This window comes from Lissotriton vulgaris, chromosome 12 (genome assembly GCF_964263255.1).
Source record: "Lissotriton vulgaris chromosome 12, aLisVul1.2, whole genome shotgun sequence".
Classification (NCBI taxonomy): Eukaryota; Metazoa; Chordata; class Amphibia; order Caudata; family Salamandridae; genus Lissotriton; species Lissotriton vulgaris.
In genome coordinates this window covers 187747817-187770809 of record NC_141700.1, presented here as the reverse complement: position 1 = coordinate 187770809, position 22993 = coordinate 187747817, and the positions used below count along the sequence as shown (strand labels likewise).

Genomic DNA, 22993 nt, shown 5'->3' with positions numbered 1-22993 from the left:
TAAGGAGCTTCCTGAAAGTCATTTGATTCGTCTGGCTCCTCATGTGCTAGGGAAGTGGATTCCAGAGCTTGCAGGTGGAGTGGACAAAGCTTCTGCCTCCCTATACGGCAGTGTAATTTCTGGGCAATCTGATTGTTTTGAATGATGCAGATAGAAGGCTTCTTCAGGGGGAATATCAAGAAAATTAGTTTTTTCAATAAGCCTGGCCATTGAAATGGAGGGATCTGTGCACCGTGTACAGTGCTTTTAAAAGCCACTCTCTTTTTAATTGGGAGCCAATGCAGTTCCTGTCGGTCTTTTGAGTCAACGTAAACTTTCCTGATGTTTTAATGGCTTGTGCGGCTGCATCTGTCATCTCTGTTGTTTTTTTAGGGAGCCTAGCGTCATGCCCATATATAGGGCATTATAAAGCATTACAGTGATCCAGTCGTGATAAGACTAAGGCAATGATGACAGTTTTCTGCAAATCTGGTGGAAAGAAAGGTAGAATTTGTCTCAGGGTTTTCAACTGAATACCACCCTGTAATGTGTCTGGAGCCAGGGACAGGAAGGGCACAATCTTGTGTACTACAAATTCCTTTCTTTGAACTTCCCCTACTTCAAAGGCTAAAATGGGTATAACTACTGGATCTGTGACACCATATACTCGGGACACTTCTGGACTGAGGACATTCTGCCAGAAAGAAGAGCTTATGTACTGCCATGAGGGACTGCCACTATGCTGATTTCTCTGCTGTATTGGCCTGGTATCTGCTGCTTTGTGCATGGTAGTGAGAGGGCTGGACTTTGCTGTCTGCATCCTGCTTCCAAAGTTTTTCCAAGGGCTTGAGTTGAGCTTGCCTCCTGTTGGAAGTCTCAGGGCCATCAAAGACTTTACCTGCAGCACCTTGGTTCGCTAGGCTGAAATGACTACTCTGTCAAGTGGTGTCAAATCCAGTTCCTGCACCCTTGGAAGTGAGTTTGCTATGCTAAACAAAAAGAAACTAGCACCTCAACTTAGAGTGTGACTTCGGAGCCAGTGCTTCTCTTCGACACTGTGCCGCTGCCTGCACCAGAGCTGTGGTCCCCATTCAACGCAATGACCATGACTTGCAACAAAGGCCCTGATGGTTGTATGATGTTACAACGCATGCCATTACAATGCATGCCATTACAATGCATACCTTAACCCTGACTTGCTGTCGGGGGTGCGCTGGAAGTTGGAACAGTATAATTTACTATTCCAACTCAAGTGTGTGCAACAGTACGGACGTTTTTGGAGTTAACTCCAACACATTCGACCCACTGCAACAAACCTTTCGCATTGTAACGACATGAGTTGTAATAGCATGTGTTGTACCGCTTCCATTGTAAGGGCTGTTTCCCGGCCCTGATGCCACCGCAGCACCTCCAAAGATCTGCCGCAGCCTGAGTCTAAAGCACTGTGTCACCAAAGGCCGTGACGCTCAACTCCACAGCAGCACTTGCGGCCCCGTGGTGTGGCATCGACACCGAGAAGTCTTGCATCGCTGCTTGATCCTTGAAGCTTCATCAACCCCGCACTGCCAGCAGAACCAACGCCTCGCTATCAACTCTGCATCTCCTCTCCTATGCCTTGCAAAGTCACTGGACATAAATGCCTCAACGGCTCTGCACCACCTCCAGAAACAGATGCCTCACTTGCTTCTGTGATGCCTCACCTCCGTTGTCCAATGCACCATCCGAGGTGCCAGCGACCTGCACCAGCAGTAAGGAACCGATGCCAAACTAGCCTCACCTCTCCAGCACCTCGCAACGTCTTGGTTTTGTAATTGTTTCAATGGTACTGTTCCCGGGGTCTGTACGACTCTGAACTTTTGGAGTCAATTTCATCAAGCACGTTGATATAGAGCCCCTTTCGTAGATATTGTGTTTTTACACGCAATAACTGCATTTACCATTGATAAATGTTTTACAGCAACAAAAGGGAACAACACAACCGTACACTCACAACCAAGTGTGTGTGACACACCTCTCCCTAGGCACTACCTTCCTGCCCTTCCAAAGTTTGACTTATGTGCGAGCTATTGGCACTCTTGGTGTGCACTTCCACTACCCCCGCTGTTCCCAAGGGGCGATTCCAATGATCAGCATAGACTTCCACCCACTATGGATTGCACAACCAAGTATTGATGTCCAACACAGTACATAGATGAATCTCCATCCAATAGTTGTATATTTTCAAATGTTCTTTATTCTTCTTTATTTTGTGAAAAAACACCAGGCAGCCAACCCGTTTTGTTCTTGTAAAAAGAACTTCACCAGGGCTTGGAATATAGCTTCCTTTAAGGATGAAGATATGAACTTTGAAAAAATGGGAAAAAAATTAAATAAAATGTATTCATCAATGTTTAGAGAGAAAGACTATATGCCCAGGTGCTTGATGTTTTCACTCGCACATGAAATTGGATATGTATAAGGGAAAATTCATATGCGTGGGAGATATTGTAGAATTTCTCCTGTTTTGATGCATCATATGTTGTATTATTGTTTATCAATATATCTTATATTGTATTATATATGTATATATCTTTTTTTATATTTTTACAGCCCTGAATAAGTTCTTTTTACAAGAACAAAACGCGTTGGCTGCCTGGTGTTTTTTCACAAAATAAAGAAGAATAAAGAAAATGTGAAAATATACAACTATTGGATGGACATTCATCTATGTACTGTGCTGGACATTGATACTAGGTGGTGCAATCCATAGTGGGTTGAAAACTATTGATAAATGTGTAACCTAATCTCTGGATGTTGGATTTTTGTTGTTTTGGTCTTGTTTTATTCAGATAAATAGTGGCTATTTTTCTAAACTATTGCAGAATTTTCACTTCATTGCTGTGTGTATGTGTGTGTGAGCACAAATACTTTACACATTGCCTTCTTAGTTTAACCTGACTGTTCTGAGCAAAGTTACTAGAGGGTGTGCACAGGCAAACTTAGTGTGTACTACACTTACCCTTGGCTATAGTGTGGGCCCATACTTGTACAGGCTGCACACCACTGCCAACTAGAGACCCCACATCTAACAATTATGAATGCAGGTAGGAATAGAGGTTTCACTGCTGTGCACCCTTTACAGAAAGTGTGCCTCGATCTAACTCTGCGTATGGCATATAAGACCAGTCATTCATATTTTTCTTCCATCCACTACTGCATACTGCATGGGGCAATGGTTTATCCACTGGCTAACTTCACTGTCAGTGACATTCTGCTCTTTCACAAGGAGCACATTCACATTCAAAAGTGCTCCCGTGAGTGCCAGGAACTGTTATGGCAAACTGATATTTTAGAACAGAAAACCTTTAGTCAATGTGTCTTTTTTTATATTGTTATGAGCCTAGCGGATCACCATCAGTAAAGTTTTGAAAAAATGATGAAAACCCAAAACAAGCATTGACAAAGCGAAAAGCCAGCAGTCAATGTCATGCCCATTGACTTTGCCATCACTTGTTTACCTTGAAGCCAATTTTCAATGCTGTTTATTGTCCATTTTCGCCCAAATGCACCTTCACATGTGAAAACATATCCAATAATAAGAGCTCTCATAACACCCAAAGCAGGGCTCCAATTTAATTAGAGCATACAAAGAGCACCAGGAAATGATATCATCACCAGAAGAACCAGTGAAGAAACCAATATGAAAATATTGAGAATAATGCTTGTGATTTCATTACATAAGGAACGTCTATTAGAACACTTGTGATTAGACAATATGTTGACTAGCACGTGGAGTGAAACTGAAATACTAGTCTTGTCTCATATTTTAAATAGTGGAGATTTCAAAGAGTATAAATGAATTTTTAATTTTTAATGAGTATTTAATGAATAAACCAGGGGGGCCCATTTAATAGCAGTTACAAATCTAGAGTCAGATCTGACAAAGAAATCGTTCAGCGTTCAGTGCGTGTCCTGAAAAATTACCTCAATAATCATTGAAGTGATAGAAATCTCCAGTCAGGTGAAGCCAACTATTCATGCACCAAAGGACATGGAACCGATCCATCCCCATTGTACGTTGTCATGCAGAAACTGACAGATTTTTGGGTACGGTAGGCAGTCTCTTCACTTTGAGTTTTGAGATTGCTGATGAGACTATTAGTCGACTTGGCTCATATAGTCCACAAAATGAAACTGCCAGTTGTGTGGAGAACACGACTTCCGCATTCACTGACTACCGTATCGCGTGGGATTCTTTGGCTACCTGCTGTGCACATCTGTCAAGCAATAAATCATCACTCAAGGAGAAAAAGCGAGTGATGAGAAAAGAATGCAGAATTCAAATCTGTTTGTGTGTCCAGGCACCACGGAGACGAGAATGTGAATGCCCTAAACTCTCTTGCAGGAGGATGTGAGATGTGTGACAGATGGGTTTAAAAAAAGTGGAAAATGTTTGCCGTTTCACATGATTTCCAAAACCAAGACTTAAGTGTGATAGAGTAGGTATTTCACCACCTTAACGCTGCCTGCTAAGTTCAAAGGGTCCAATTTACAGAGCTATTTGCACATCTAAATATACCTCAGGTGTGCAAAAAGCAGCATTTCTTTTAGGACTAATCACATTCCTGATTCAAGGAATTAGGAAAGGTGGATCTGTCCTTCTAATTCGATTTACTCACAGGGTCAGTCAGTGGAGTGAGCATCTCTGGGTTGAAATACATGCAAGAGGCGGGAAAACCAACAATATGCAAGTCTCTTAATAGTCACAAACTTTCTGCAAGTATTTTTACAATTATGTTTGTAACCTGAAAATAGACAGTAGATATCCCATTTTAATGGTGGTGGGGAGAGGGGAAGGAACACACCGTAATCAGTAGGGTTCCGGGTTATTAATTTTTTCCCCTCTGCAGAAACAAAGAAAGGGGTATTTAGTAACTGGGGGGCAATACACGTGAAAATAATAAGTGTACAATGCCGAAATGCGGACTAACTACATTTCAGCACGCATAAATGCGTCCTCCTTCGCTCACTTCTGGAAATCTACGAGAGTCACAGATTTTAAGGTTGCTCCTGGAATTATATGATCACTCCAAGAAAGTATGGCATTTGCCCCAAACACAGGAGTGACCCAGCAGGAGCAACTTTCTGTGTTAGCAGTCCCTCTGTGAATCACACCACAGAGAGGGGGCATTATTTTATAGCCATGGGTGCAAATTATCCTCAGTAACATGCTTCAACTCTGTTCGTATGTGTGTGTAAATCTCTCTGAGTAGGCTGGAAATGACAAGTTCTCATACATTCATGGAACTTCCAGATTTGCTGTGAATCCGTTTCTGAGTGGTTAGAAGTGATTTGGTTTGCAGAGTGTGCTATACTGAAAAGTGCAATGATGTATGTACTCCATGGCACAAATAAGGTGTACTCATAAGTTCCATTCTACAGACATTTGCTGTCAAAAACCACAGTCCAATATTGCCTCAATTAGAATGAAGTAAGTGAGGCAAATCATGTAGTATCTGCTCTTTGCAACATTTTCCACCTATCATACAACGTGTGTGGATAAGCAAGACATTAATACTAAGTAAAAAAGATCATGATACCAAAGATAGGCAGTTGTTGTATAGAGTTAGTTTTTAAACACGTTCTCAGATGAAGGTTTAAAATAAATCGTCCTTGTAGGTGGGTGCTAATTAAATGTGTAATTAGGGCATTACTATTGTTCTTTTGGAATCCATGTGATCTCTATTTAGCGCCTTCTAAACTGAAGTAATTATCCAAGCACTGAACGCTTGTGAGGTTGATGAGCTTTATGAAAAGTGGCTAATTCATTTTCGATTTCTGGTATGCCAAACTGTAATCTTATGTAGGGTATGAATATTGGACCAAATATAATTCTGTTGTTTCCCAAGTCTTAAGTAGATAGTATAAAATATACGTTTTAAGGGTAAACAATAAGAATTGTAAAGTACATATTTGCCTACAGATGATTGTTCAGCTGCAAACAGGCATTTGCTAACTCACCATGTTCAGACCACACACTGTACCTTCTGCAGCAGGCATGAACTTTGTTTCACATCTGTGGCCGACTCTATGACACCAGAGCGATTTGCATATGTCCTGGAAAATAAATATGCTGTTTGAACTTACAATGACTGTTTGTATATATTCACTTTTTTTTATATCTTACAGATTTATTCAGATCATGTCTAGAAAACCAGCAGTGATGTACATTAAAAGAGTACATACATGTATGCATCTGTGATGTGTAGATTTTTTTGGGGGCTGCAAAACTGATTCCCCCCATCCTGGGTGGCACAAAAAAAGCCAGCATTATTTTTTGCTGAAGACACCCTACTCGTATCAAAAACTCCACATGGAATTGAGACTCTTCTTACCAGGTTTAACCTATTTTACTTTATTCATGGCTTAGTCGTGAACTCAAATAAAACGTAATTCATGACAATAAACCCCCATAAACATTTTAGAGGGTCCCCAAATCTGAATGGAATAAGATTGGAGAGGGTCTCGGAATTTGACTACCTGGGGGTCGGTCTTTCAAGCAGTAACTCTTGGGCTAGTCATCCCAAGTTGTCAAAAAAGAGGTGTTAATTAAACTGTACTATGGGACTGATTGGTTCCTCTTTCCCTTATGCAGCACGATTGAATTCGACTGCCCATTGTGTACCAACTGTTTCTCGACTGAACCCTTAGTCTGAGCAGAATTTCGCAGCAAGAGGTGAGTCTTAATCTTGCTGAACACCTCTTTTTTGACAACTTGGGATGACTGTGCCTTTGGAGATGGGCTAACAGTTTCCCGGTCTGTCTTTACCTCTTATAGGTGCATCGCCCAACTGATCTGGAATTGCGACACCTTTTCAATTTCTTTTGGTAATGTACCCAACACTTCCCTTTTAACTTCTTTTCAGATTGGAACCCTACATTAAAAATTGTAAAATATATTTATACTTACCATTACAGGTGCTTCCCCGCCCCCTGTCCCCACAACCTTCCTGAAGAAGACCCGCAGCAGAGGTCGTGACTTTCCCTTATTGCGCCAGGGTCGAAACGTCGACGATCCCCCCGTTGTTCCTTTAAAGCCTACACCTGCCCCTCCCTGTCCCCCTGTATAATATTGTATATAGATTGTGAATGGGTAGGCTTTACATGTGCAATGTACAAATAATTTCTTTGTTGCACTGAATCACTTTAAAATCTATACTTACACCTTCCTTTACTCGAGCACCAACCTTTTCCTTTCCTTTCTCTTTTTGCTGAAATTTTATGAATTTGTAAATAAACTGCAGTAGAATTTGTTGTAATACTGTTGTGTTGGGTTTCTTGCAATTTTTGCATTTTTGTTGCATTTTGAGTTGAATTAAGCTAATAATACATCTCCATTTGTTTGTATGTTCAGATTTAGTCTGACTATTTGTTGACTGTGAAGAAGTAATACTCACATCACTAGCCGTGTTTAAAAATTGTGTCTAGGACCACTTTCTTCATATATATACAAAATTGCATAACAGCACTTTTTTGATTTTTAATTATGAAAATTGTAATCTATTTTTGCATTGCATGTTATGCATTACTTTAACAAATATTGATTGTGCCATTAGAACTGTCGCTGGCTGCACATGTACCATCCAATAAAGCTTACATTGCATTACTATGTAAAAAAAAAAAAAAATTGTATTATTGACTAAGTTTTTATGACTATGTTTCTTTTGTGGTCTTTGACTGAAATAAACTGGTTTGGATTTGGCAAACGTATTTTCAATACATACTTTCTACATATAAAAAGGGACTTTCGGTTTTCCTTCTTCAGATTTTAGTGTCTTTGACTCTAGAAGCTTAAGCCATTGGCTTAGATGTTGTCAATCACAACTTGGAACAGATCACATTTTTTTACGCTCAATGTTTATTGATTTATTTAGGCATATCCTTCTGTCTCCATTGGGGTGAATAAGGGACTTTTTACACCTGAGAAATATGCTCATTAGACATTCAACAGACCGATGTCATGATATTTTACCCTATAATTTATTTTAACTATGAGTATGGATAAAGTCCATACACAAGAATTCCATGATCAACAGTGTAACAGAGTGCTGCCAACAGCTTCACTTTGAGTGGTGCACTACAAATTATATACTGAACTGCCACTGAATTGCATACATTGCACAGTAGTTTTAAAGGTCATTGTATGGGTTGCAGCGGTGACATTTTTTAGGGGTCACCAGGGGTTGCAGCGGTGACCCCTGGCTTTCGTCTTTCAATCCCTGGCACTGCCTTTGCGACCCCTGGCCTCAGAGATGGCATATTTAGTGCCAGGAACAGAGGGGCAGCTTGTCCTTATGGACGCCGTTTGGGGCTCCACTTTCCTTGATTTCAGTCAGTTGTTTTCTTACACTAATAGAGAATATTATAGCCTTATAGCCGGCTGTAGAGGGCTATACCGGCTATTAGAGGCCCACTCCAGCGTTAAAGACCCGAGCCGAAGGCGCAGCGCCTTTAACAAGGGAGAGGGACTTTATATTCGTTGTAGCCCAGCTACGAAGGACTATAAGGCTATTAGAACAATCTGCCACTAGAGGGCAGAATGTTCTAACAAAAAAGCCTTATGGGAGCGTGAGGGGATTGGAATCCCCTCAGGCTCCCTGAAGCCTTTGTTCACAGCCAGAGCTGTGAACAAAGAAACATTGGAATGTTGGAGCTCCAGGCTTATACCAGCCATTATAAGCCCAGAGCACTCCATTGTTTTCAATAGAGCTCCCAACATTCCAATGTTCTAATATCATAATATTCATAATATTCACTAATAATGTAATTAGAAAATGGAGTACACTTAGCTGGGATATAACCCTATCTGGCAGCTGAGGTAAGTAAAATATGTTTTTAAATGTATGCTGTGTGCATAGTTTGCCGGTTAGAGTGTGCTTCTGTAAGAGAAAGTGCGTGTATGAGGGAATGGGTGTGTGAATGTGAATATATGTGTGTGAGTGAAAGTAAAAGTCAAGTGGTGTGTGATGTTGCTTCCTCTACCCCTGGCATTTCTATGAATAGATGTCCATGAGTTGCAGTCTCCTATCTTGTTTCATACTATGAATTAGGGGTGGCCAGTGCGAGATCAAGCTGATCTTTGAGGCAATGCACGGCTGACCAAAATCATTCACTCTCAAATAAAGGTAGCACACTAAAATAGCTAGCTATTTCATTCATAAACAGCTCTGAGACTATTATCTGCCCAAACCAATTTTTTCACCTTGGAATTTAGACTGCTCAGAACAAGAGATGGAAAAGGCAAACAAAGACAAAGCCATTAGGCTGGTATTACAACTGTGCAATAAGCAATGGCATGAATATACAGCAGTGCATGCACTCAAGAAGACAGAACAATACACCTTGAAGCATCCACACACAAAAATGTCGACATTCATAGTGTCAAACAGTAACATAGATGAAGTCATCAGTTCATATTGACCAACAAACTGGCACACATGCACTTGCATACTACATGCAGTTAGGAAGTCTTGTACACAGACACCACAGAGCGGAACACATGCAATACACATGCAGGCACAGTCACAGACTACTGGCATACACAGAGGTGGACTCATTTATTCCTATCTTATCCTACTTGACATTATTGTACTTCTTTACTCATTGCTTCTTCATTCCTTTCCTTTTCCGTCTTTTCTTTATCTCTCAAATATCTTTAACCCCTTTTTTAATCCTTTTCACTACTTTTTTCTTTCCCTACCTTCATCATAGAAACGTCAAAACTACTGCTTTTACCAATGCCAATTTTTGGTAGATGGAAAAGTAGTAGATTGTTGTGGAATGTCGTGGAGGGAGTAAAGTGTGGTAGAGTCTCATAGTGTGGAGTAAAGTTGTGTGGTGTACAGTGGAGTAGATTGTCAGAGGGGAGTAGATTGTCATAGAGTGAAGTAGAGTGTCATAGGGGACTCGAGTGTTGTAGAGTGGACTGGCATAGAGTGTCGCAGAGTGGTGTAGAGCGCAATGGAGAGGCATAGACGGTGTTTCATAGAGTGGAGTGGTGTCAAGTGGAGTAGATTGCCATAGAGTGGAGTGGCATTGAGTGGAGTAGTATAGGAGAGTGGAATGGCATAGAGTGGAATGGCACAGAGTGGATTGGAGTGTTGTAGAATTGAATGGCATAGAGTAGAGTGTCATAAAGTGTCATAGAGTGGAGTAGAGTGGAGTGGAGGGGAGTGGAGCAGCATAGAGTGGACTAGTGAAGTGTAGTAGAGTGGAGTAGTGTGTTGTAGAATAGAGTAGAACAAAGTGGCATTTAGTGGCATAGAGTGGGTTGCATAGAGCATCCTAGAGTGGAGTAGTGTTGTAGAGTGTTGTAGAGTGGCGTAGCATAGAGTGGAGCAGAATGTCATAGAAGAGAGTTTAATGGAGTAAAGAATTATAGAGTGGAGTATCATAAAGTGGCCTAGAGTGAAGTGGCATAAAGTACAGTGGTGCAGAGTAGATTGGCATAGAGTGCAGTGGCATAAAGTGCATTTGTTTTAAGTAAAGTGGTGTAGAATGCATTGGCATGGAGTGCAGTGATGTAGAGTGGGGCAGAGTGCAATGCCATAGAGTTGAGTGGTGCAGAGGAGATTGCAGTGGCCTAGACTGCAGTGGCATGGAGTAGAGTGTTTCAGGGCAGAGTGAAGTGGCTAGAGTGGAGTGGTGCAGGTTAGATTGGAGGGGTGCGGAGGTGAGTGCAGTTGCATAGAGCAGTGGCATAGAGCACAGCGGTGCAGAGTGGAGAAGAGTGTAGTAGTGTGCAGTGGGGCAGTGTACATTGGTGTTGAGTGGAGAGGCATAGATTGCACTGTTTCAGAACAGAATGGCGTGGAGTGCCCGTAAAGAAGAGTGATGCAGAGTAGTGTTGAGTGGCCTAATTTGGAGTGGTGTATAGTGCAATGGCGATGATGTAGTTGTGGAAAGTAGAGTGGATTAGGGTGCACTGGTATAGAGCAGAGTGGTGCAGAGAAGAAAGGTTTAGAGAGAAGTGACATAGAGTGCAATGTCATAGAGTGCAGTGATGCACAATAGATTACAATAGCATAGAGTACAGTGGCATAGAGTGCACTTGGATAGCATGCAATAGAATGGAGTAAAGTTGAGTGGTGCAGAGTAGAGTGCAGTAGCACAGAGTGCAATGTCACAGAGTAGAGTAGTGCAATGAACAGTGGTATAGAGTTCAGTGGAGGAGAGTGCAGTGTTGCAGAGTAGATTGTTGTAGAGTGCAGTGTAGAGTAGAGTGGTGTGCAGTGGCATAGATCGCATTGGTGTAGGGTGCAGTAGTGTATAGTGCTGCAGAGTAAAGTCACATAAAGTGCTATGAGGTAGTAGAGTGAGGTGGCAAAGAGTAGAGTGTTGCAGAGTAGAGTGGCATACATTGCAGTGAAGCAGAGTGGTTTAGCATAGAGTGCATCGCTGTAGTGTGTATTGGTGTTGAGGAATGTGGTATAATCAATCAATCAGTCATTTGGAAAGCACACTACATACCCGGGAGGGTCTCAAGGAGCTGGGGGGGGGCGCTACTGATCGATCAGCCAGGTCTTGAGCATCCTCCTGAAGGTCAGCAGGTCTCGAATCTGTCAAAGGCTCAGTGCGAGGGTGTTACATGTCTTGACGGCGAGGTGGGAGAAGGATCTCCGGCTGGTGGTTGTTCTTCAGATGCGCGGGACAGTGGCAAGTGAGAGGTCGGCAGAGCGTAGCTGGCGGTTGGGATGTAGAAGGAGAGCTGTCTGTTGAGGTTGGCTGGGCCGGTCTTGTGGAGTGCCTTGTGTGCATGGATGAGGAGCTTGAAGGATATCCTCTTGCTGAAGGGGAGCCAGTGCAGGTCCCTCAGGTGGGGGGTGATGTGGCCGTGGCATGGAACGTCAAGGATCAGTCGTGCCGAGGTGTTTTGGATGCGTTGAGTTGTTTGGTGAGCTTGGTCTGGGCTCCCGCATAGAGAGTGTTTCCGAGGCCGAGTCTACTGCTGACGAGGGCTTGGGCAACTGTCTTTCTTGTGTCTGTCGGAAACCATCTGTAGATCTTGCAGAGCATGCGGAGGGTGTTGTAGCAGGAGGATGATACGGTGTTGACCTGCTTGGCCATTGATAGCGTTGAGTCGAGGATGATTCCCAGGTTGCATGCATGGTCGGTGGGTGTCGGGGCTGATCCCAGTGCCGTCGGCCACCAGGAGTCATCCCAGGCTGTAGGGTTGGTGCCGAGGATGAGGACATCTGTTTCTTCCGAGTTCAGCTTCAGATGGCTTGTCTTCATCCAGCCAGCGATGTCCTTCATTCCTTCGTGGAGGTTGGCTTTGGCGGTGATGGGGTCCTTGGTGAGGGAGAGGATCAGTTGAGTGTCGTCGGCGTAGGAGATTATGTTGAGGTCGTGCTGTCGGGTGACGTGTGCAAGCGGGGCCATGTAAATGTTGAACAGTGTTGAGCTGAGCAAGGATCCTTGGGGTACGCCGCAGATGATCTTGGAGGCTTTGGACCGGAAAGGGGGAAGGCAGACGCTCTGGATTCTGCCGGAGAGGAAGTAGGTGGTCCATTCCAGAGCCTTGTCTCGGATCCCTGTGGCGTGGAGGCGTGCACGTAGTGTGCGGTGGCAGACAGTGTCGAAGGTGGCGGAGAGGTCTAGGAGGATGAGTGCTGCGGTCTTGCAGGGTCCTGATGTCGTCGATGATGGCGATGAGGGCAGTCTTGGTGCTGTGGTTGCTGCGGAACCCTGACTTGGAAGGGTCCAGGATTCTGTTTTCTTCAAGGTATCGGGTTAGCTGTCTGTTGACAATTTTCTCGATGACCTTGGCTGGGAAGGGGAGCAGAAAGATGGTCCGGAAGTCCTTGAGGTCTCTTGAGTCGGCCTTGGTTTTTTCAGTAGGGCGTTGATCTTGGCATGTTTCCAGCTCTCTGGGAAGGACGCGTTCTCGAGGCAGAGATTGATGAATTTGCCCAGGTGGGGTGCGATGGAGCTGCTTGCTTTGTTGAAGATTTGGTGTGGGAAGGGATCTGACGGGGAGCCGGAGTTGATTGTGCTCATGGTCTTGATCGTGTCATCGATGCTCACGCTGGCCCAGGCTAGCAGGGGGTTGTGGTAGATGGTGTGCGGAGGGTCTGTTGTATTGCTGTCTGTTGGGGCTGTCTAGGGGTTGAAGCTGTTGTGGATGTCTGCTATCTTGCAGTGGAAGAAGGTGGCAAGGGAGTCGCACAGGGCTTGTGACGGCGGGATGTCGTTGGTGTTGGAGCTGCATTGGCATTGAGTGCAGTAGCATTTAGTGCAGCAGCATAAAAAAATAGCATGGAGTGCAGTGGCACAGTGTAGATTGCTGTGGAGAGGTGAAGAGTTTTATGGTGTGTAGTGAGATAGAGTGCAGTGGCATAGAGTACATTGTTTCATGGAGAGTGCACTGGCATAGAATGCAGTGTCATAGAGTGCAGTGGTGCAGAGTAGAGTAGAGTGGCTTAGAGTAGATTTGCGTAGAGTGGAGTGGCGTAGAGTGGAGCAAGGCAGAGTAGAGTGGCGTGGAGTGCAGTGGAATAGAGTGCAGTATTGCAGAGTAGACTGGTGTAGATTGAAGTGGATTAGTGTGGAGTGGTGCAGAATAGAATGAAGTGGTGCAGAGTAGAGTGCAGTGGCATAGAGTTGAGTGATGCAGAGTATAATGGTGTTGAGTGGGATAGAGTTGAGTGGGGCAGAGTAAAGTGCAGTGGCATAGAGTGCAGTGACATAGAGTACAGTGGTGTGGCATGGAATAGAGTGGCAAAGAGTGCAAGGAAGAAGAATACAATGACAGAGAGTGCAGTGGCATGTAGTGAAGTGGCATAAGGTGTTGCAGAGTAGAGTGTAGTGGCATAGAGTGCAGTGGTGTAGAGTAGATTGGCATAGAGTTCAGTGGCGTAGAGGGCATTATTTCTTGGTAAAGTGATGTAGATTACATTGGTGTAGTGTGCACTGATGCAAAATACAGTACAAAGTAGAGTGGAGTGGGCTGGTGCAGAGTGGAGTGGCACAGAGTGAAGTGGCGCTGAGGGGATTAACACAAGTGGAGTGGCACCGAGTGGAGTGGGGCAGAATGGAGTGGTGCTGAGCGTAATGGCATAGAGTAGATTGTTTCAGAGTAGAGTGGAGTGGTGCACAGTAGAGTACAGTGGCATAGAGTAGAGCAGCATACAGAGCATAGTAGATTAGAGTGGCCTAGAGAGAATTAGCATAGAGGGCACTGGTGCAGAGTGGAGTGGTACGGAGTAGAGTGTATTGGTGTAGAGTTTAGTGTTGCAGAGTAGTGTTGCAGAGCAGTGTGGCACAGAGTGGAATGGTGCAGAGTGAAGCGGTGTAGAGGTGTAGAGTGCAGTGGCAAAAGTTGCAGTGGTGCATAGTAGAGTAGCATGGGTTAATGTGCCTTGGAATAGAGTACAGTGGTGTGGAGTAGAGATGAATAGAGTGAAGTGCTGTAGAGTGCAATGGTACAGAGTAGATTGCAGTGATGCAGTTTGGGGTGGCATGGAGTGGAGTGTCAAAGTGTGGATTGGGGCCGAGTAGACTGCAATGGCATGGAGTGGTGCAGAGGAGAGTGGAGTGGGGTAACGGGAAGTATGCATGGTGTGGTAGCATGCTACCATCACAGACAACATGTCTTCAATTGAAATGAACATTACATATGCACAGACATGCAGTTTTTTTAATAAAAGTATAGAGCACACATATTATAATGTGTGGAAATGCCATCACCTAATGAATTGGTATGGTTGTATCATATTAACATGTTTGTTTTGACAAAACTTCAAAATGACCAACAAAAATGTGCTACATTTGTGCTTTTCTAATTCGTATATATTCAGAAATATCTGCACAGTGCATTAGCAGACATTTAAATGTTGTTGTGTGCTGGAAACAAAATAAAACATTGTGCAGCCTTCCTCAAGCACACCCCCAGTAGTCAGCATGATTGTCACATAAAACCTCTCACTTTGAAGTCAAAGAAAAAAAAAGTAAACACCGAGCTCTCTGAAAGACAGAGCCTGTCATTTGATCTCTGTCTTTGAATGAACAGCAAATGTAAAAAGATAAGAACAACAGTTAAAGCCCTGTTTACAGATATTTACTACTGGTGGAAAAATACAATAGATTGGGTTTTGGGCAACGGAAGGAACAAACACAAGATGGACAGCCTAAAACAGATACAGTCAGCAAACAGAAAACAAGCAAATGTGAGTACAAACCACAAAGCCAATGGTAAGCATTGAGTGGAAAGCATTCCCAGGGAAGCTTTAAGAATGTTCCCAAGATGTCATTGGCAAAGCAGGCAGCTTCGCAGTCAGGTAGGCTTTAACCTAATGTGTGCTTGTGTAATGCAACTGGTGCTCATGTAAAGCACTCCAGTACCTGCGGGTCGAGTATGCACTATATAAAACTGCAAAAATAATCTAAAAGAAGAATTTTGAATCAGATTTAAACCTCACTTAATCAATTCATTAGTTTCTAGTTGAAATTCTCTATTGCATTTCACTATTAGACAAATGTCTTGTTTAAGGTGTCAACATCAAGTAAGAAAAAGAAAGTGCAGACAATAGTCCGCTAAATTTATATTGAAAGCAAAAAGAATGCTTCTGGAGACATTAAAGACAGAATATGCCTTTAAATTTATTAGGGGTGCAAAATTATTATCAGAATGTATTTTGGTCAGGAAAGCTTACAAAGAAATTGTCAAAACGTTTTAAAACATTTTAGTATAACGTATTTGTAATTGAATTTACTGTATATAGATGGTTGATTCGCCACAGAATCATTCAGGAAATGGTACTTAATGTCTACCAAAGTGACCTCAAATTCAATAATGATTGCTTAATCAATCCCCATATGAAGGAGTAGATACATTTTTGTCTACAATATATCTTTCGGTATTTTTACAACAGGGGCCGAGTAGCCATTGAACAATTTTCTAAAATGATGGACCTTTATGATCAATATGTTAATCATACCTTCACAAAACTGAGACTGCATACTTTAGCTTTGGATCCAAACTGCCATTTGCATTGTGTGTCAGCATCATAAATCTGTCCTGGTAGTTTATCAGGATACTTATAATGCCCAGTCTGTTTAGGTTCATCAACAAGACAAGATGCTTGAGCTGTACTGTAAAGGAAATGTATAAATATTTTTTACAGTTTCTTGAGGCGTACAGTTGAGTATGCATGCAATGAATAACCATTAGAATATATGAGTACTAAATAATTGCCTTACATTATCTATAGAAAATTCGCATCTTGCCTTCTAGTCAATACAAACTGCTTCTGCACCAGGGGGATATAGATCTTTGTGAATCATTGTTCTGGTGCAGTTTATGTCACTGCTTGGCAAGCACATATGAATTTGAGTAATGGTCCAGTTCCTCAGTAAGTGGGGGTTGGAATTCTAGGAGTTTCTTGTGGTACGTCTCTAGATGCTAAAATGGGAGAAGGTCATAAGTTTAGTTGGACCCTCTAGAAGCCGTAGTGTCTTGATTGAGCCTGAGGAACCATAGCCAATTTCTTCCGGAGTAAAATACCTCAAATATTTGTTGAAAAGACTTCTCTCCTCCGTATAGAAAACCCTTTGATCATGTTAGGACCTGTCAATCATGTTTCTGGAGTTTTGGAGTGCTAGACCAACAGTAATTTATTGAATTTGCTTGAAAGGTTTACTATCTAAGTCACTTCAGGACCTCGTACCAGTGGAACAATGAACCTTTTTGAGATCCTGCTGAAAAATCATGGATACGAGTCAGATTTGCAAAGCAGTGCCCCACCAAATACAAGTCTGCTTACGAAATATGACACTAGCCAATACAAGTCATAGGAATACAACAAAGAATCTTGTCTGTTGTGGTGCAAGATCATAAACACATCTTTAATCTGTGAAATGTATTTCAGGATACATGGTAGTGTTCCGTTGTTGGATATGAATGTTATTAGAGTTAACTCCATATAAAATTATAAGAGCTTGTACAATTAAGTAGTCTGTAACTAGTCTACAAGCAGCCTTTTATCAAATATGTTTACCGAGTTAGTAGTGCCGGTTTTCATTGGTGAGTTGCGACTAGGGGTGAGGGTCTGAAAAGTTTCTCTGCTCCGTTCATCATCTCCTTGTGTTTGAGTTGAGACTCTGTACATGTCTTCTGGGCTTATCTGAAGCTTTTTACACTGCTGACTATCACCTGTTGCTCACTCAACTCCGCAAGTTGGTATTTAGGACTGCACACTTCCTTGATTCAATATTTCCTACCTGACCATACAGAGAAGGTTGTTTTTCCCATTTTACTTCATCAAGTTGACCCCTTCTTTGCAGAGCTCCCTAAGCTTTGTATTTTCCAAGAATCCAGATAAACTTGTGTTTTAGTTGAGACTCTGTACATGTCATCTGGGCTTATCTGAAGCTTTTTACACTGCTGACCATCACCTTTTGCTCACTCAACTCCACAAGTTGGTATTTAGGACTGCACACTTCCTTGATTCAATATTTCCTACATGACCATACAGAGAAGGTTGTGTTTCCCATTTTACTTCAGCAAGTTGACCCCTTCTTTGCAGAGCTCCCTAAGCTTTGTATTTTCCAAGAATCCATATAAACTTTACTTAATTGATTCTTTTGTGTTCCTTAGCTTTATTTATACTGATGTCATTCAACTGTTTTTGATGGTGGGCACACAATCAGAATGTCAAGAGCAATTTCCTGGGTTTTATTCAAGACATCACTGCTTATGTCATAACTGTTTAAAGTTAAATGGCATTAAAATGGATATCTTATTTCCACACAATGAATCCCCCATTGAATGTATAGCTTTGTCTCTGTAAAATGGGCCCTCCGCCAATTCCTGTCAGGAAGAATTTAGAAGTAAATATAGATTTTGAGTTATCTTTTCCCCCTTTGATCATGTTGATGACTCAATCTTGTTTCTAGCATCTGCACATCTTAAAGAACCGTTGTCTCTACTTTGCTTTTCCCTGTGATGCCACCACTGCAAATGTGTTTGTTTCACAATGACAAGATTGCAGTAACGTTTTTTACCCAAAGCTTCCTACTTTAAACTAGAGCATATGATTTGGGGTTATGTTATGTCTTTTATGTCCCTAATTGGCTCCTAGTTGAATACCATTTAAACACAGATCACAGTGTCCTAAAACTCTTCACAATAAAATACATTTACTTCTGACATACATTTAAGAATTATGGCCTTTTTACTAGCTTGTGGTCCTCAGATATCCACTAATTCCTGCAATAAAATGATCCCACCTTAACAGAATTTGGTTTGATCACAGCTGCACCCATCTAGACTCTCCATCAGATGAGCTGTGGATGGTTCAAATCCTGATGACATTTTAGAAGAAGTTGAAGAAACAGGTTATATCTACCAAACTGCCTTTGTTTTTCCATATTAGTGCAATGATTTCAAATGTTGCAAGACAAAAGAATGGCCACATTTTCTCTCATACACTGCATACTAGTGATATTACTGTACAGGCTAGATTAATAGCTCCATGTACATAATGTACCTGAGAAATTTGTTGAGATATTGCCGGCTGCATGCAGACCATGAAAATATTCCATTGTTTCCTGTTAGCGTAGGAGACATAATATTGCCTTCTGCTTTTCTACATAGATTTCCTTCTCCATCATGAACCATGCCAAAGCTACAAAAAAATTGTAGAACATAAAAAAGTCAAAGATATTTTAAATATGATTATGAGGAAAATTGCAGTTGTGTGACAGGAATTTGTAATGCATGTAAGTAAAATAGTTACACATTTAGTGCCAGATGTACGACCATTCCGTTTTGTGGGTCGCAAATTGCGATTTTTGTGATTTGTGAAACGGAATGTACTAATGTGTCTCGGACACTTTTAGAGATTCCCACTGAGGTCTCAAAGGACCTCATCAATATTCATGAGGCAGGTCATAATTTGTGACCCTATGGGAATGGCCAGCACTCACAGGGATGGTGTTCTCCTTGGGTCAACAGACCACCATGTCTGTGACTGCTTTTTTAAAAAGCAGGCTTTAAAAAAAATGCAGCCCATTCTCCTTAAAGGAAAAAGGATGCATTTAAAAAAGAAAAATGAGACATTTCTGTTTCATTTTTTAAGAGTAGGCAGTGGCCCAAGGGACAACTGCCTGCTCTTAAAACATAATTATGCCGCCCAACACAAAGGGAAAGGGGTCCCCTGGGGAGCCCTCCTGTTTGAAACTGGCTTATGACTTACTTGAAGTAGGTGATAATTGTGACTGTTTTGCAACTGTATGTGCTGTTGCAAAACAATCGCACATACCAGTGTGACTCGCTCTTAGTAACGGATGCTCTTGGCTCACCCCTTCCTAATAGAGACTCGCAAACCATATTTTGCGAGTCGGTAATAGGCTACCGACTCGAAAAATAGTGTTTTTAAATACCACAAGCCTTTGTAGTGTCGCAAACAGGCAGAGTTTCCATTTGTGACTACTAAAAATGGTCGTACATCTGGCCCTTCCATACAATACACACATAAATTAGCAACCTTTTATATATGGTCATTCCATAAAAGTCGCATGGTGCAAAAAGCATAGCTTACTTGTGTCCTGATTCGTGGGCAATGGTGAAAGCCAAACCTAGGCCTGAATCTTCATTGATGGTACAACTGCGATATTTACTGCACATTCCACTTATTGGAGCAAATCCTACAAAAAGTTAAAATAAAAAAGTGATGGTAATGTGCAGTTCCAAAATATGCATTCATAAAAGACCCTTCAGTGTTTGCAACCCTAAGCAATATTGAGAGCTCAATTTTTCTGAGTAAGCTTTGGGCCACATGTCTCTTACAACCACTAGAAATACTACTATTCAATATTATTGTGTAGTGCAGACTACCATAAGGTATCTAGGAAACTGGTCTTCTGGCAGATGTCATTTTTCAAATGTCCATCTACACTCAGATTTTTTATTAATATCAGTAAACATTTCATGATTTATTTTATAAGTGCTTCTGAAGAGGTCAGACCCTTCCCCATGACAGTCAAATGTGCTTTTCCCAAGGAGGCAAATGAACAGTGGCATGCTGAGTTCAGAGCACAGTGTTCTCAATCCTGGCGTTTCATGCTGATGCTCAATATTTGTCAATGGTTATCAAATTTGATGATATTATTCATCTGAAAGGCAAAGAGCAAGCAATAAATATGTGATATATCCATGGCACTTGATGATAAGTCATATACCCTCCTGTGGTGCCAAAGCATATCTGTGTAGGTTTCAGTGGTCGTTTGCAAAACAGTACATCAGGCCATACGCCTGTACACATTTTCATCTCAGCACTCTCAAAGGCCCTAAAATATGTTTCAGGTATCCTAAAGACAAAGTTAAAGAGATTTAATTTGGTGGATAATGTTTAATCATAGAAATCTTACGGAACAGTTTTTTTGCATAAATCCAGCAATTAGTTTGACTTAATAATGCTTTACTGCAGTGGACCTCTACAGCAGTGATGGTCTGCTATCTGATTCTGTCTAAACATGTCTATTAGTAACTACACTATTTTCTTTTTGCCAGTTCTAGCAGATGCAATACCACCAATGGTGCAGTCATCCAGTTGCAGATGATTTTCAGGTACTGGCAGAAGACTTGGCTAATTTGCACCAGGCATTATGAGAACTTTTCAAAATTATCACCACATTGCCTGTTGAGACCTGGCTGGTTTCCTATAACATGCTTGTCTACCTACTGTGCCAACGCCCACTTATGTGAGGAATAAACAACATGTTTTCATTTCCTGGTTGTAGTCTGCATATGTATACCTTGCCAAAGTCATAAGCCACCTTTCCCTGAGGGAAAAGAAGACTTCTGAGAAAGGGTGGAATGTCGGCTCACAACAAAAACAGGTACATAAGCCGGTGGGAAAGCATGGGGCACCCCATAACATTTTTAAAACTTGCTGGATGGCAATTTCACTGCAAGGAGCTCACCAGCAGGCTACATGCACCCGTGGCTACCAGGGAGCGAAAAGTTAAAAATCGCAACAGGCATTTCTAATGCAGGTTAGTAATATTTAAAGACTCTTTGCTGTTTACCACCTTGGCAGCACACCTCAAGATCTGTAATAACCAGCACTGTAAAGGTAACTGAAAATGTACCACTGCTGCTACCATGACCCTACCATATACTACTATGATTATTTTACTACCTTGATGGCCAGTAATGGATTATAGTTTCTTACTCCCGTTGTTTAGACTGAATTGCAGTTGCCCTGTTAGACCACAATGGCGTATTATATGGTACTATAATGTTATAATGGCATTTGAGGTGGTAGTTGAGTACTGTGAGATGCATAGTGACCCCCATCTTCCTTATATATTCAATAGAGCTGCAAAACTTGCCTTCACGATTTTGAAATAAAATGCTGTTTTAGGAAGTTACTAGAATATCTTTAAGAAAAGCACATACAGCATGTCAGTATATAAAATAGCTAGTCCTGAAAGTGTCACTAAGATCATGACTTACGTCCATCACTTTAGTTTCCTCGATGTATGTGAAGTTATGAAAAACAAAAACTGAGACACCACATTTGGAAAACCAAGTTTAAGGAAAGGCAGCTTTAAAATCGAAAATTGAAGAAAACATTTTAAAGGAAATATAATTTTAAGGAAAAATCCCAAATTACGTTAAACTTGGGGGGGTTTATGACAACTGTGGGGTTTTTGGATTCAGGGAGGGGTAATGTTTCGGGTGATTAGTGGTCTTTAGGGGGCCAGTTATAACTGGATTTATTAGCATAGAAAGGGGGTTTAGGGTACAGAGATAGGTGGAGTGTAGGGGTGGTGAGGGTTTTTTAGGGTTCATTGATGAGTGGTGTTTCGGTGTTTGAGGTGTTTTTGTGGTTCAGGGATCGGTGCAGTGTAAGGGTGTTGGGAGGTTTTAGGGTTCATAGATGGGCAGAGTTTAGGGCTGGTGAGGGTTTTTAAGGTTCAATTATGGGAAAATGGCTGGGGTGGTGAGGTTTTTTGGGGTTGAGGACGGCATAGAGCTTAGGGTGATGATGGGTTTTAAGGATTCAGGGATAGGGGGAGTTTAGACGTAGAAAGGGTTTTTTAGGGTTCATGGATAAGTAGTTTGGGGAGATGAGGACTCTTATTGGTCATGGATGGCTGGTGTTTAAGGGAGGTGAATTCTTTTAGCTTTCAAGGAAGGGTAGAGTTTGGGTGTGCCAAGGTGTTTGAGAGGTTTGGGATGGACGGGGTTTAGGCGTAGAAAGGGATCTTAAGGGTTCCGAAATGGATAGAGTTAGGGGTAGTGATTGATTTTATGGTTCAGAGATGGTGGATATTTGGGGTGAAAGGGCTTCTAGGCTTCAGGGATGAGTGCTGTTTATATGTGTGGAAGGGTTTTAGGGGGTAGGGGATTGATGGTGTTAAGGGGTTGTGAGGGATCAATAATGGTTAGTGTTTATGGGTGGTGCTGGGTCAGCGAACTAAAAGCATCCGAGGTAATTGACAATGTAAAATACATGAATATGAAATAATGTCCCGTGAAGTAAAGCACTGAAATAAATATTTCAGACAAAAATGTTTCTGAACGTAATACCTGCAACCCTTGAATTTTCACTTAAGAAATAAGCATTCAAAAAACAATTTTGGCCAAAAAGACATCTATGAATTGGTTTCCATAAAAGGCAATCCCATCTCCATTAAACAGTTTAGTTGAAATGGTTCCTCAGTAATGGTATTTCATGAAATTGCTTTTCTTTGAAATCAAATACAACCTACTTTCAATACAATAAATATACATCTGCTTAAGGCATCACCTTTATCTTTTCTGTAGTGTCAACAAAATTGTGGAGCTGCAATCAGATCTAAGGGAACCAAATAGTAGAAAATCTAGTGGTTCGATGTATCATTTGAAACTCATAGAATACATATCTCCTGATGATTAGCACTCTATGCACGATAACCATTTTCTAGACCTCACTCATTTTATATTCAAATTTTTCCTATTTCAGCAACATATTGGCATCTCAGA

General features: G+C 41.8%; 1 protein-coding gene across 1 annotated transcript in view; it reads right to left on the bottom strand.

The window, feature by feature from the left end:
• Positions 1–22993, bottom strand: part of ADAMTS18 (ADAM metallopeptidase with thrombospondin type 1 motif 18) — a 340132-nt gene that overhangs the window by 155829 nt on the left and 161310 nt on the right. The window contains exons 8-11 of the mRNA XM_086947715.1: positions 19560–19665; positions 18507–18644; positions 15957–16110; positions 5980–6075 (exon numbers count right to left, since the gene is read on the bottom strand). Coding sequence (XP_086803841.1) covers positions 5980–6075; positions 15957–16110; positions 18507–18644; positions 19560–19665 — 494 coding nt within the window. The remainder of the gene's footprint in view (positions 1–5979; positions 6076–15956; positions 16111–18506; positions 18645–19559; positions 19666–22993) is intronic.